A 16,732-nucleotide genomic window follows, 5' to 3' on the forward strand; every position below is an offset into this window, starting at 1 on the left:
ATTGGGCCTGAGTTCGGACTGGTTTGGGCCAAGTTTGGAGCCCAACCAGTGAGTTGAAATAGTGTAGGCGGTGGCACCGCTAGATTAGGTGGTGGCACCGCTTAGAACCCGAGAATTGAGCGGTGGCACCGTTGGACTGAGCGGTGGCACCGCCCAGAACCTGAGAGGTCGGGCGGTGGCACCGCTAGCCTCGGGAACCCAAAAGAATTCAAAATTTGGAGCCCAAATTCGAATCCTTTTGGGGCCTATAAATACCCCTCAATTCTCAGCTGAGATTACAACATTTGAGAAGCATTAGATTGAGACAAAAAGCCTTTGTAAAGTTTTTGGCAAGCCTTATTTTCAATTGCTCGAGTGTTCACCTCCTTCCTTTTCGTTGAAGATTTGTAAGAGTGTGAACCATTTGTAAAAAGATTGTAAGAGGGGTATTTGTCCTTCCCCTTCAAAGTGATTTGCTAGTGAAAGTTGGGAGCCTCATTGAAGAAGGCTTCGCAAGTGGATATAGGTCATTTTGATCGAACCACTTTAAATTGATGCGTTCCTTGAATGTGTGAGTATTTATCTTCTTGAAATTGTTATCTACACTACTGCTAGCTTTCGGATTTCATTTTCTCATTTTACTCAAGTTACTATCAAAATGAAATATCCTCGTATTTACGATTTTATTTTCAAAATTATGAGTTTTAATCCGCTGCACTAATTCACCCCACCTCTTAGTGTCACTCCGATCCTAACAACATCAACCTATCATCCATTTTTTCTAGTATGTCATTCAATATTTTTATACATTATTTTATCTTCCAGTGTGTTGATTTATTCTCCTTTAGTATGATATTAGATTCTTCAACACAACACTCGATCCTCCATCGTAATGTCTGACCTTTGATATTAAGACATGATGTATAATCTTTTCATGGTACATACCCTTAGTTAAGATACACATGTATTACATAACTTGTGATAGGATTAGTTTTTTAAATTTATTAAAATACGAGATTCAAACGTGACCATCCACACCAACGGCTAAACAAATGGAAAGTTTGACAGAAAGAACTGAAGAAGTCGAAAAGGAAAACTCGAATAGATAGAAAGGAAATAATGTAGATGAATAGTAGAAAATATAAGTTAAGGGTACCGAATTAAAAGTTACCACGTGGCAACATGCTGACACACCGTATGACCTCGACAGACATACACACATTCCTGCAATGGGCGCCAAAGAGCGCGAGTCTCGTCCAATGTGAACACGATGATGCCATCCAATAGAGATAAGGGAGTTTAGGAAATTTTATTATAAAAATTATAACCACGTCAAAATGTAAAAAAATATAATTTATTTATAAGAATTTGATGGATAACTATTATTTAACTTAAGTATTCGAGGCCGAAGAAGTTGAATCGCAAGAAATTGTTTTAGAGTCGAGGTTGGATACAGGAAAACCCTGTTTTGGAGTTAATTACTATGAAATCCTACTTTATTCTCACGTTCCAAGTAGAAACAATTACATCGGTTCACATAGTTAGACGTGTCTTGAAACTCCAAGTGAAAAATATTTTTTTACCCGTGATTTAGTCATATCAGATTAATAAATTAGTTACTGCATCAATCAGATCATATCATGATATCTGAGTCTAATAAGAGACAAAAATTTTAGAGTTTGCTCGTTTGTCCCATGGGATTGGATGGAATCCTCAGAAATGATATCACAATAGATTTAATATATTGACTACGGCGAAAGGTCAAAGTTGAGAAATAAAATTGCAGCAGTTGGAGCTTCAATACAAAATCTTTTAAGTCCTATTCCAAGAAACTTTAAGTCGAACTTAAATTTAGTGGTTAGAGTGCCTAATCCAACTCGATATCAATGGAGAGGCTGACTTGTAGAACCAAACCTCAACTTGATTATAACCTTATCTAATCCCTATATATATATATATATATATATATATATATATATATATATATATATATATATATATATATATATATATATATATATATATATATTAAAGTCCAACACTTGGTGTGTGTTAGTTCATAACTAGCTTACTTCGAGACCTCAAAATCCAACTCATTTAGATCATCTAACGTTATCATTGTTAAGACGTCGCATCCACGATCAAAATTCAAATCCCATTATTAGTAGACATGGTTTTAATGTAATACATTGAGTGAAAAATAATTAAAAGTACTCATTTGAATTCCCCAAAAAACAACTCGAACAACTAATTTGGTTGCCATGGTTTGAACCCAAATCAATGCATAACCCATCTGATTCGTACCCTTTAGACATGCGCCCCAACGATGTGCTATATCCGCTGGACACGGCTGCCGTACCCGCGTGCAAAAGGAAGTCCACGCGTCACGTTCAAAGACAATCAAGGTGGACGTGAGTGCCGTTTCGCATGGCACAGCGGATCGGACACCCTCCCCCAACAGGAAACCCTAATTTGAAATTTGCGTCGTGGCCATGGCGATGGGACCCACATGGCAAAAGAGGTCCACGAGTGGCGTGGAAGGAGCATCAAAGCGTATGCTGCGTTGAGTGGTACAGCGGATCGGACCTCCCTCTTCTCCTTCCCCAACGAAACCCTAATTTGCATCTGTAAAACGACGACATTCTCCCCCGGTCCATGGCAAGCCCGTAATTATTTACCGACGCAGTGTCGTTAACCAACCCCGTTCATGTCGTAACTTATGTCAAGCGAACACCACACACACACACACACACACTCTCTCTCTCTCTCTCTCTCTCCCCCCGTTCCCCAAACCCTAACCCTAAACTTTCGTGGTCTTAAATTTCCTCCGACTCGTATCCGAATTCTCCTCTGAGATGGCCTGTGGGAAGTAATCCCCTCACCCGCCACCAGTCGCCTGAGCCTCCGGCAGCAAGCGATGTCGCTGGAGGGTACCGTCGAGAGGAGGGAGGGATCGCCGGCTGGCAACGGGAACGGACCAGTGGCGAAGCAGCCGGCGCCTCCGGCGAGGCCGACGTACGGGGACCGGCGGCTGAGGCTGAATCCGAACACGGACCACAAGCCGGAGCGGTACGATGACGTGCAGTCGGAGTACGACTCCGCCATCTTCAGCTCCCTGGAGCGACACCTCCCGCCGAGCATGCTCGATGTGTCGCGCGATGCCAAGGTGGAGTTTATGAAGGAGATTCTCTCGCGGTACTTGCCAGAGGGAGAAAGAAACAGGGTGAGATGCTTTGTTGTTCGTCTTGTTTGCCTTTGTAGTTGGGAGTTTCTAAACATTAGGGTTTCCGTTGATCGGATTCCAGGGATCTATAATATTTTTGTTCTTCAAAAATTCTACTTTTGACTGAAATAACGGGAATTCCGTGGCTTACTCCAAGAAATTTTGGGTTCAATTAAGCCTTGAGATATTAAATGAGTAGTCATGCTGTGCTCTGCAAAAAATGGTTTGATTGCTTGATAGAGCATGGTTTGATTGCCTGCATGCATAAGGTTTGTTGTTGGTAATCTTTCGATGAGATCACACCAACGTAATATTAGGATAACTTAGTTGGAGAGATTTGATATATGAAGAAACCTTGCAATATGTGATCGATCTGCTTGTGTTACATATTGAATGATTTGTATCTGCCGTTTGAGCTGGTGGTTACTGGATTGGATTCATTATCTCAGTGGATCAGTTTGGATAACTATTTCCATGTTCATCACTGTCATCATAGGCATTGGTTGGACCTTTTTGGAAGATTTTTGCATATTTATTGTCCATTACTTGTTGGTGCATTCAGGGTCTAATAAATGTCAGGTGCCTTTGGGAATACATTTGAAATGTGTATTGGTCAATACACATTTCAAATGTGGATTGATGTTTGATAAATTCCTTTCAAATGTGGATTGATGTTTGATAAATTCCTTTTAAATCATATTTGGTCGTGATGTTGCATTGCAAATGCTTAAATGCTAATACTATCACAGGATAACATTATCATTTTAACATTTGTCGGATGCTATTGTAATTTTTAAAAATTTTAAAGCACCCTATGAGATTATCTAAAATCACAAGATTGTCAATATGATTTATGTCCTCGGTAAAATTTTATTTATTATTTTCAAAGGCTATTTAATATTCATTTATATCCTTATATTTTTTATTTGTTATATATTTGGATCATACAAAATTTTTTGTAAGATTACATACATATATTCATTCATTTATTTTGTTTATTTACTTATTAATTTAAATAAAAATATGTATTCACTTTTGAATAAATATTAAAAGTACTGGAAGGGTAAATTTGTCACATCATATTCAATGAATTTTTTAAACACGATTTTGCCAAACAACACTTATGTCAATGCACATTTAAAATGTAGTTTTCATCTATTGTTTACCAAATACCCAAAAAACTCTACAATTGCACATTCACTCAAACCCATTACTCCAAATGCATATTAAAAATGCAAATGTGTTTCCAAATGCAGCCTCCGTCAACTTGGATTTGGAAATTGATAATTAATTCATCTTACTAGGCCTTGATTTTCCATGAAAAGGTTCAATGGTTGTTATAGGATTGCTACTGCTGAGATTTTGCATGACCTATCTCAAACCTAAGGTAACTAGTGAAAACACTGAAGAAAGGGACCACGTGAAGATGGTTATGATTGTAGTTTCCATCCCAAAAGATTTATTTATAAATTAATATTCAAACAGTTTAGAAATTTGTTTTTCATGACATCAGAGAATCGGCATCTGTCAAATTCTAGGGTTTACCTTTATGTACACTGAGACTCAAATTATGATTATGGTAACATTACTCTTTTGAATTGTTGAGAAACTCCTGAATTACTGACTGATTGATTTTTCCTGTAATGTTTCGTGAACAAATTTTTATGATCTAACTAATCCAGAAAATAATAAAAATATTCTAGCTATTCATTAATTCATGATACCTTATCATCTAGGATTATGTTGAGAAGTTGATCTAAATTGTAGAGCTTGTTGTTATTACTTTTTTCATCTGATTTATATTTTTAGTTTATTATATAAGAAAATTGGAAGGTTATCTGTGCTTTATGTTTCTTAATATTGGTCTGTTAGGGAGAAATATGTATAAAAAATTAGTGTTGCAGAGGTGAGGGTATTGAGATGGATTCATCAAATTGTTAGAAATTAAAAATATATCCATTCATGACCAATTTAGATATGCAGATATGTCTTAAAAAGAGACATGGATGCAACCAGTTGGATGAATAGAATCAGCTTGCTCTTAGTTTCAACTAGTAATATTGCTCGCTTGGCAAGACCTATGTAACCGATTCCGAATCGTTGAATCACCACAGTTTTTATTGTTGTAGTAGTTATGGTAGAAGTTTAAAAGATCTGATGCTGGTTATTTGTGAAAGTTGTTTGAAGTACAAAAAACCTTTGCTTTTTCTCTGTTAAGTACTTTAATCCAATAAATACTAAGGAATTATTACACAATGGTTAATTGTCAGAAGACATTCTTAAATCAGAGAACTTTTTCATTGATGATCTCTTTAACCTATAAGATCTCCGGTAAATGGAATCAATTTCTAGTTCAGAAATTGCAATTCTTGAAACTAGAATGATTAAATATTTATTCAGAATTTAATGGTTTCCTTCATTAGATGGTTATATGATGGTAGCTGCACTGTGTATAACAAAATTATTGATGCAGGCCCCAATAACTTATTTGTTTGCAGTTACTTATGGTTGTTACTGTGTTATCCCAAGTTGGACATATTTTATAAGTTCTTCATGTTATTGTGGTTTGTTACTTTGCTATAGGTTAGCTAAGCAGTTGTTTCACTTCATTTAATATGGATACCTATTGGCTATATCAGGTTCAGAGGCATAAAGAATACAGGAAAAAATTAATGTCAGCTTACCAGGTTTGCCATTTGATTATGCTGATCTCTTTACGTTTTGGTAGTTTGCCATTTGATTATGCTGATCTCTTTACGTTTTGGTAGTTGAGAATCCTCGTGCTTGCTTGTCTACAAAAGTTCTCTCATTTTGGCCCTTGAGCATGAATGATTCAAAAAAAGAAATTTTGGATAAATTTCTCAAATTTACTTTTTATATGATTTGGCAAAACTTTTCTGATTATTTTGGTGATTGCTTTTGAGTAGTATTACCAACAGTGTCATGGTGAAAGTCCCTTAACAATTGCTTGATACTTTTCTTATCATCTTTTCTTCTACTGTTGACAATTATGAAATTGTGTTAAACAGTATATGACATTTTTCAAAGATATTAGAGGCCTGTGTGCATATGTATTTATATATACTTACATATGTTTGTCTGTATTCTCTGTGCATGTTATTACATCCAGCTCAATTGATACTGGAGTTTGCAGTAGATCTCACCAGGCAATCTGTATAATTGACATTTGAAGATCAAGGACTGCGTGTAGCTTGTCAAATGTGCACTGACACTGGCTTAGAGATGATTACCAGAATGTCTTGCTGTGACATGCTGTTTCTCTCATCTGCCCAGGCATGTGCCAAGCTTATTATTATACATGGCAATGAAACCATTCTGGTCTCCTGTATGGATTGTCTTGAAACCAGAATGAAGCAACCATGTGGACAGCCAGAATAGGGCCTTGTTCAGCACAAAGCAACTAGCCTCAGTTCCAGCATGGCTTGCTGCTGAAGTCAAGTTAGGCACTGATGTGGCGTATTTGAGTCCGGATGTGATGAGGAATTTTCAAAACAGCAGCTAGCCTCTTTTGGAGAGGAACAGAGATGAATATCATCTTCAACAAGGAAGCCTATTCAATCAACAAGAAAAAGGCCAATATTTCTGTCTCAATTTGGAAAGAGGATTTGACCTGGTCAATGTGGGAACAGCTAAAAATGCAAGGAAATGGAGATAAGAGACTGGAGAGTTCTTTCCAAGACACACTAGGCCGACAGCCCCCATATTATTACATATAGGGATTTGGCATTGGCAACTTCCCCATGTCATTCAGCATTGTAGGCTGTATGGACAGCCCTTCTGGGGACTGAATTTAGAAAACTTTTTTTGGTTGTTTCAGTTTACTACATGCATAAGACTTCTAGTTGTGATCTTTTGATCATGTTTTTTCTTTTTTCTTTTTGTGTCGAGAGGAAAGATGGTCTCAAGGAATATATATCAGTCCCAAGGATAGTTTGTGGCAAATAGTGGTCTATTATAATATTTTTAGCATTTCTTGGAGGGAATTACCATGTATCATGTGGAGCTGTTACTGTCCATGTGAAAGTAGACGGTACCGGTTTTATGTTCATCCAGTTTTATTAAATGCCACCCACTCATTACTTTCAGCCATTGATTCCCTGATTATCCTTGTAAGGAGTAAATTTTCAATATAATCTTTTCTTGACATATGTACTTCTTCAATTGTGAGATTATATAAAATATGGTTGATATAGAATCATATCCCCTATTCTATTCTTTTCCTGATTCATACCCTTTATGTAGTACCTTAGATTCATCTTATTCCCTGTTCATCTTTCCAGAACAGTGTGTGAGCCTCTCTAAGTTGTCATTATGCTTGCATGTTGTTGCAAAAGGTAGCTTCTTGAAGTATTCCTACTTCATGACTAGTTTAAGGATCAAACTTGTCCTGACATGTAAGATTATAATGCTATTTCCTGCAAAGAAGATTATGGGCAATATGTATAATATTTATGAAAGCTTTTGAAAGAGTTCATTTAAGTTTTTGATCTCTTAAAGGCAAACCAATTTTTTGAAGGTCACGTTGGTTAATGATTGTTTATGATCAAGAGGACAAATATGTTGCAAGTCAACTGGCATCTAAATACAAAGATACTTCACCTGATTTACCAATTCTTGACATAACATTATAATTCAAGGTGAAACTTTAATGGAACTCAACTAAGGGACACATATTCTTTTTTTTTCTTCAAATTTAGTAAATAACATATATAAAAATCACAATTTTGCAATGCAACCAGGTTGGGTGTTCTTCAATTCCTTTTTAGGATCAGATTTCCTTTTTTCCAATAATTTTTAATTTGAAGCTATCAAAAGATAGAGATGCTCATATGAAGCAATATCTTTGACTGGAAGCCATTATCTGCTTACGTGAAAGAGATTCATTCTTCTTCTTTGAAATGGCACTCAGATTGATGCAACCTTCTCATGAATCATGATTATGGTAATTTACTAATATCTTAAGTTAATGAAATTTATAAATTTGAGGAGGCTGAAGTTCTCAAAGTATGATAAATAAAGTAAAATGAATGCTAGGGATTGAAGTATAGCATATTTAGTCAGCAAATAAACATGATGGAGCTCTGTTTTGATTGAGAGTATTGCCAGAGTTTCCATGCATTTGTCTTTGTACTTAAAAAAATTGTTTTTGAACTGCACAACAATAAAGACATAGTTTGTGTTGCGCCTAACTTCTTGATGTATATAACATAATGTCTGATATAATGTGAACATATTACTGGGTTATGTTTCATTGGACCGTATCATTGATACCATTAGGAAGGATATTCCTTTAGATGCTTGTTTAATCTGCTTTGATTTTATTTTATATTTTTTTCCCTTTTCACAGTGATGACTTTATAATTGTCTGCCTAATTTGAATGCTGACCTCCTACGAGATTTATTTGACTTGTCATTGTTTTTTGTTTTGACAGCCTTTACATAAAGAACTTTACAGTCTGCATCCATCAGCTTTCTTTGTGCCATCATTTCTCAAGGCAATCAATGATAACACAGAGGAGAGCTTTAGAAATTTTCTATGCGAACCCTCACCTGGAATTTATACATTTCCTCTGTTTCAGCCAAGTTTCTGTGAGCTGTTATTAGATGAGGTACCACTGGATTTCTTTACTGTTTCTAAAAAATATGGCAAGTGTTATTGTCACACACTTATGGATATTTTATTAATTCTTAGGTAGAAAATTTTGAAAAGTGGGTTAATACAGTTAAGTTCAAAATAATGCGACCAAATACAATGAATAAGTATGGTGCTGTGCTTGACGACTTTGGCCTGGAAGCCATGCTTAACAAGCTCATAGAAGAATTTGTATCACCATTAGCAAAAGGTGATCAGCAAACCCACCTTCTCTGTCTAACAGGATAATGGATCTGTGGTTTATTTTTGTCACTTTTGTATTAAATATCTCTGAAAACTTTTATTTTCTTGGGGTGCAGTTTTTTTTCCTGAGGTTGGTGGATCAACTTTGGACTCGCATCATGGTTTTGTTGTTGAATATGGGAAGGAAAAGGATGTTGAATTAGGTAACTAACCTGAATATATTTAGAAAGCAGTCTTACTACTGTTTTCTGATAATCAGCTAAATTTAGATTGACATTTAGCACATATAATCTATATGATTGTTTACTTCTCTCATATCAAGAATCAAGGTTCCAATCAGTCTGGTAATGATACTGGTCCATGGGCATATACTGAGACAGTTGAGGGTACCGTGTGTTTATTCACTATTGGTGGCAGAGAAGAGGTGTAGGCAGCAGAGGTGACGGAGGAGAGAGAGAGAAAAGGGGTGTACCAGCAGGAGGAGGACAAGATGGCAACCCAAACGAGGAGGCAGCAACAACAATGAGGCAAATAGGATGAGTGGGTGGAGGATGAGGAGCAGCAACATCAGAGTAGGAGGAGATGGTAGTAGAGGGGAAGGAGAGATGTAGTTGGAGGAAAAGGACAAGGAGGTAATGGAGGAGACAGAGAAAATGAGAAAAAGGAACCAATTATTTTATCCTTATAAAAACAGAAAAAAAAAATGGTGCTGGTGTACAGGGCTTACTATCACGGACTTAGCTGAGTTGTCTAAGTTGTGAGGCACCCTTGCGTCAAAGTTATGGACTTAGTTGGAGTTGCCTAAGTCGTGAAGCACCCTTGCGCTAATGTCTCGAATTTAGCTGGGATTCCTAAATCATGAAGCGCCCTTGCGTTATCTGTCAGCAAAGGGTCAGTCTAATTGCAACCTCGCTCAGGTCCCGTAGGACTTATAAGAAGAGCAGGTTGATTAGTTCAAAAGCGAGTGACGGACAAGTCCCGACATCTCGTAAAGATAACAACTTTACAAGCAATTCAGCAAACACTTGGTGTGCAAGAGAGAAAAGAGGGGAAGGAAAAAACAAGGACTTTAGAAGGCAAAATGAACAGTCGCAAGTCTGCAAACGACTACTCACCGGGTGTCAAGTGCGATGGAAAGTTCCCGTTAACTTAATGTGAGAACTTGTGAAAACCGATCAACGCCCAACACTACCTCGAAGCCCCATCCACCCCTGTGCCACCCGGGGGGTTCCAAGGGTCTGAGCTGGCTAACATTTTGCGCTGCACTATAGCCTACAGAAAACAAGTCGTGACACGCGAAAACAGAGCTATTTTGGGGTAGTTTTGTTTGGCACGGTGAGCGGTCGCACTGCAGCGTTGCGATCTGTTCCTGCTTACAGATTTTAAGCAAAAATACACAAAACGAAGGCAAAACATGTTGCCAAGCATCTGTACAATCATGCAAAAGCGACGAACGGTTCATTGAACAAAGATGTTGCGGGTGCGTAATGACCGTTCGTGACATTAAGATGTAATGACCTTTATTTCGAACCAGATTGGGTAATTACCTGGTCTGTATACTCGTTCGTACTGGCCGGTGCAATATAAGCTTTAAAACTTGTCAGGAATTATATCTGGTAGATGTTAATAAATGCCTTGATGCTAGTTGAAAGTAATTGTCATATGATTTTATCTTCTTTTTTTGCATGAGAACTTGTATCATCTGCAATTTGTTGGCCCAGATCTTATAACAGATATGCTGACTAGATTAATTATAGCTGTCCATCTGTCCATTGACACAAAATTTGATTAGAAACAAGCAGAGAAAGAGGTAGAAAGACAAATGAAACAGATATAAGAAATGTAAGAGAGAGCACAGGTATAATGGGGGTAACTGGAGTAAGAAAGTTACCATATATTAAACTACTTAACATGACCAGTCCAGAATAAAATTTTTAAATTTATTGTCTTCTCATTCTAACTAGTATACCCTTTGCTGTTTGTTCTGGTCTTGTCTTTCATAATTTCATTCTAAGAAAATTAGAGTAGATCTAACTGCTTACAAAATCTGTGATGACACATAAGGGATTAGAGATATTCAAGTGATTACTATATGTTTATATTTTGTTCCCAGACACTAAACATAATTAGGTACCTCCCTTTCTCTTTGGACACCTAAGACAACTCTAAAATACTCTTCAAAATTATTTTGAGTAAAATGTTTTAAAAAGGTCCTTGGGCCTCGCACAATTGTTGGGTGACATGCTTTAGTGAAGCGCCGCCTAGGTGCTCGCTTGAGCCTAGATGCTGGGTGCCTCAAGCGAGCAATTGAACAAGATGGTCAACTCTGGTTCGTTTGAACAATAACTTAGTTGGTTCAATTAAACCAACTAAGCATAGTAAATAGTAACAGTAAACCCCACTACCCTCGTGCAACCCTCGACCCATAAACCTTAGGTACTTCGTCACTCTAGTCCCGTCGTTGTCTTCATGCACAGTCGTTGTTGTAGTTTTCGTGCGCAGTTCCCTCCACCATTGTTGCTTTCATGTGTAACTCCCAACATCGAGGGACAGGATCACAACTTCCTTTGTCACCGACGAACATATCTGAAGCTTCCTTCACCCCTGACATCGCCATTCGCAGCTTCCTCTGCCATCATCATCATTGTCCGCAGCTTTCTCCATTGCTGCTGCCACCATCTGTAGCTTCCTTCGCTGCCTCTGTCATCGTCCGAAAGTTCCTCCGTCATTGCCACCCTTTCCTTCCCCTTATTCAAACCGTCAGTGACTCCTTTTCTCCCCCTCTACTGTATGACTATTGTTAATAGTGGATTGTTAATCCTTAACTGATATTAAAACTACTATTACCATATAATAAACTAGAATTGATATTAATCCTTAGAACTAATTCCTATTTAGAATTACTAATCCTTATTTAGCACTGTTTATCACTATTTAGAATTGTTATTAGTCCTTATTTAGCATCGTTAATATCTATTTATTTAGAACTATTATTAGGATTTCTGGATTAATGACAAGTGTATGAAGCAATACAGACGATTCATCAAAAAATTCAATTTAATGTCGTATTTTTATTTACATAATCATATTTATCAATTATATTATATATTTTTATATTTTTATATTCTATAGCTCCTCAATTCGCTCGGGTGGGCACTTAAGTGCCTCGGGCATTTTGGGACTTTGGCGCCTTTTGGCGTCTAGCACTTTTAAAAATACTGTTTAAGTAAAAAGCATAATACAAAAAAGAATAAAGGACTAAGCTCGTTATCATCACAATGACATACTTTATTACAAGGGCATCGTGGGTGTGTGCTGAAAATATCTGAACCATTCCGGGCTGAAAACATTCTTGGTGGACGGCAACAAATAGCAAGTTACAGGATGCATTGATGCCTCTTCAAAAACCTGTTTTTGTGACACATGATTGAGACCATGGATTTAGGTATCACAGTGTACTCGTGCAAAATATCACGTGTGTCTGGCTATGGTGCATGTGTTTGTTTGGGTTGATCGGTGCTATTCATCTTTACTAAATGCTCTTGGATGCCCTTTACTTGATGTGATACGCACCAACAAGTCAGTCCATCTATTGACTACTAAGGATGTTACCAAAATTAAGAGGTTTAGGGAGTGTTGCTGATATACACAATTATCCTTACCATGGGTGAAACTTGCAGTCTGATTCCATCTAAACATTTTGAGCTAGTTCTGATTTTGGATCTTCTGCATTCCTATATTTTTGTGAGGTAGCTCATAACAAATCCATCTGTAGCTATTCTGTTTCTTAAGCTAATTGAAGATTACTAGGCAATATCATACACTTGCTTGTTCTTGTTAACTATATAGAGATAATTTATATGGTATCTCAATGCAAATAAGTTCAGTAAGATTGCTCTCTTTTGTCATGTTACCAAACTCTGCAATTAGAGTAAAAGTAGTGAAGCTAAGCATGTCATATTTACAAATTTAATATGAATGTATAATAACCACAGAAAGCTCACGTCCACTAGAAGATGCTTTCCTTTTCTTTTCTCATGAAGCAAAGTTTGCATGTTAATGTGTTACAATGATTTTTGCTTTTCTGTACCCTATATTTCTGCACTGGTCCTCTTTCTTCTCTTTGATATTAGTCTGTTAAATTATAAAAAATGCTAAATACACACCCCTATCAACATTAAAACTCAGATTTTGCATTTCAAACATGTTCTTTTTATGGTTGCTCTTACAGTAATTTATGCCATTGTCTGTTCATCATATTCTTGGGTGGTTTAAGTTTCCCAGATATGGATTTATATTACTTCAATCTTTATTTTCATGTAATTAAATTGAAGTAGCTCTTTTATGCTTCATTTTTTAAGTCATTGCAGTTCTCGTGATGCAGGCTTCCATGTGGATGATGCAGAAGTTACTTTAAATGTGTGCTTGGGGAAAGATTTTTTTGGGGGTGATTTGTTCTTCCGGGGCATTCGATGTGACAAACATGTGAATACAGAGACACAGCCAGAGGTTATTATGTCTCATGAGAAGTTTTTTTGCACATGTCTGTTTACAAAATTGTGCATATCATAGGGCAGTCATATCAAACTACTTAGTCTTATTTGATTGTTCTATATTGACCTGGAATTTGTAACAGATCTGAAGTTTTAAGCTAGTAAGTTGCTGTAGAAACTGGTGAACAAACTTCATCAAGCATATTGCATTAATATTTATTTCATGAGGGCATACTTGATTGCTGTTATCATGCAGCAACTCTTTCCTTTTGTTTTAAGTGTTACATGCTCACTAATGACTAAACCACACCAGAATGCACTGAGACTTGCAAAATATATAGAAACTGATGATTGTAACAGTGAAACCAATCCAAAAGAATATTGTTGAGATTGTTTTCAATTAGGCATTATTAAAATGGTATTAAACTGAATCAACATTCTGCATTTAGTTTCAACAACCCATGCCATGTGTTGGTTTTGTCTAGTTTGTGTTTGTGACAGACATCATGGCAGGGAGTGTGAAAATAGCAATCCTTGCTTATGACAGATGATGAATTCTTGCAAAGGCATGCAATTCCTTGCCTTATGGTATATTAAATATTTTCAATGTATGAAATACTAGGTATAAGGCTAGCTTATACTCATTAGTCACATAAAGTTGATCTCTCACACAAACAAGACAAGCAGTAGTGTTTGCGTGTATTTGGTTTTCTGGAACACATTGTTTTTTTATGCAACTCTTACTTTTTATTTATTTATTTATGTTTCTGTTGTGGTTGCTTTACGTAGTTATTTTGATGCTTTCATCCATTGAATAGTATGAACAAATTGCCTAAAGGTTTTTGGTTATTTCTCCAATAGCAGGAAATCTTAGATTACTCTCATGTCCCTGGTCAAGCTGTACTTCATCGTGGCCGTCATCGACATGGTGCTCGTCCCACTACTTCTGGACATAGAATCAATATGCTTTTGTGGTGTAGAAGGTACCTTTATGTTTTTGGTTTTTCGATGCATGATGTTTTCATGGTATGTTTCTTTCAATAGCATAAAGGTATTATTTTGTTGCTTGTAACTCGAGGCACTGAGATTTTCTGAATGTTGTTTACCATGGATGAACAATTTTTTTTTCTTAGAAATCAACTTTCATCTCATATGTGTTATCTGATTGGTAAAGAGTTCTGTGCTATAGGTCTGTATTGTTGTGTTCACTATTCCCCACTATAAAAGCTAGATAGAAAGAGAAGGGTCTCGAAGATAAGCATTAGTTCTTATCCCTTAGGATATTAGTGATGCCATCTTATGGCCAGAGATGGTATTGGATTGTGGATTAATTCCAAATCATGTATGTGCCTTTTTGAATATAGTCCTTATCTTATCTTTGACCTATCCAATACTTGAGACATGACTATTAGAGAGGAACTGAGGTCAAAATGGCACCTGTAATCATCTTTGAAGCATAGGCCTTTTGTTTTGATATAAAATAATTATTTAATGTAATAATATCTTTTGTGATGTTGTTAATATTATTATTCATAATAATATATCATAATAATTTTTAATTTAGTCTTCATTGTTCTTCAGTGTTATGTTTGGATAATTTTTTATCATCTTTTTATGTTCTTGTTCCATATCGTTTTAACAAAAAAATTTATATCTTATAGAGTATGAGAGTAAAACAATGTTTTAGCATCTATATCTTATTTTCTCGATTTTTATTTTACAATTTTTTGAATTTTCTATTTGTTTTTTTATAATTTTTATTTTTACAATCTTTCTGATTCAATCTGATCTGCCTCCCATTCTTGATCTCGTCCTGCTGATCCTGTGAACCTTGATATCCATCTTCAGGTTGTAATAAATACTCAAGTGCATCTGTGATTTTTTTTTTTCTATTTTCCTAACCTTGGTTAGCAGGATATCTTGTGCAAGGGAAGAACTAGACAAGATATAGGAAAGAATGATCGCCTCTTTATGCATAACCTCATGTCTAGGTCAATCTAGTTGTTCAAACAGTTGAGTTGGAGTGAATTAGCTACCGAAGTGAAGATCAGTCTGAAATAACATCCTGTTCCACACTGTCAATATTCTTTTGCTAAACTCTCCTCTTTTTTCTTTGCTTTGCTGATCCTCTTTATTTCATGTGCTTTGGGCGACACTTGATCTTCTGCAATCTGGTCTACAGTTCAGTCTTTAGAGAGATGAAGAAATATCAGAAGGATTTCTCCAGCTGGTGTGGTGAGTGTCAGAGAGAGAAGAAAGAAAGACAGAGCCAATCTGTTGCTGCTACTAAGCTGGTAGTACTCCCAATTTTTTTTTTTTTTCATTTTTGAAGATATTGAATCTTCGACTGAGTCATGATTCCTTGGTCTTGTGTAGTAATCATTATGGTTGCTCCTTTTAACAGGCATTTTTCAAAGCTGGCGGTGGATCCAACACTTAGGTGCTTTTATTTGTATTCAATACTGTGGTTGTAAAGTAGCCTGCTTGTCACCCAGATAGAGCTTTGGTTGTCTAAGGCGGTTAACCTTGTTTTGAGATGGTTATACTTGAAGAGGATTTTGTACATGCCACATATCATCTATATGTGAATGCCTTTTGATTTAACTCGGGGATCTGCTGACTAGACCGATAGCTCTGGCTTTATGTTGAGTCTGTCCAGCCTTCTCTAAATTATAATTTTTATTGGTAGGCAGCATTATTTGGAAAATAATCCGTTTTCTGCCTCAAAAAACTGTATGGTGGTTGTGAATCACCTGGACTATACATTTTGTATAAGGAGTCAAAATAATGCCTGAGAAATTCTTTGGCAAAGAATTCTTCTAGTCAAGAGAAATGCTTCCATAAATCAGCGGACAAAATTTATCAAGTCTCATGAACGGGGACATTTCTGCATGTTTGAATGTCTTTTAAGTGTGGATTCGTATTCTTTGCATACTTATTATGTAATACCAATGATCCAGCCCAAACAGTTGTGATGCCATTTCCATCTTATTATTGGCTTCTTTCGAAGATTTGTACAGGATTTATGGTTATAGCATTGGACGATTGCAAGCTTAGTCCCTGATTATATATATACATATATATATATATATATATATATAATATTGTGCCATTCTACGAGTCTGTTTATTACCCAATAATTGCTTTCTATAATTTTTTTTAATCTTAAAAGCTGCTCAT

The 16,732-nt window shown here is 36.3% G+C and overlaps 1 protein-coding gene across 2 annotated transcripts; it reads left to right on the forward strand.

Annotated features, from left to right (window-relative positions):
• The first annotated feature begins 2,574 nt into the window (after positions 1-2,574).
• LOC135593391 (2-oxoglutarate and iron-dependent oxygenase domain-containing protein CP2-like) lies at positions 2,575-16,156 on the forward strand. 2 transcript variants are annotated; one of them, XM_065083378.1, is made up of 9 exons: positions 2,575-3,202; positions 5,842-5,889; positions 8,656-8,832; positions 8,916-9,066; positions 9,176-9,262; positions 13,444-13,568; positions 14,414-14,535; positions 15,735-15,846; positions 15,957-16,156. In XM_065083378.1, exons 1-9 carry the CDS (start codon positions 2,897-2,899, stop codon positions 15,990-15,992), a joined length of 1,164 nt encoding a protein of 387 aa, XP_064939450.1. In that variant the 5' UTR covers positions 2,575-2,896; the 3' UTR covers positions 15,993-16,156. The 2 variants fall into 2 exon arrangements, with proteins under 2 accessions (XP_064939450.1, XP_064939451.1); XM_065083379.1 differs by having other exon boundaries at positions 2,579-3,202; positions 14,417-14,535.
• Positions 16,157-16,732: the final 576 nt, after the last annotated feature.

Source organism: Musa acuminata, chromosome BXJ1-9 (assembly GCF_036884655.1).
Source record: "Musa acuminata AAA Group cultivar baxijiao chromosome BXJ1-9, Cavendish_Baxijiao_AAA, whole genome shotgun sequence".
NCBI classification, from domain to species: Eukaryota; Viridiplantae; Streptophyta; class Magnoliopsida; order Zingiberales; family Musaceae; genus Musa; species Musa acuminata.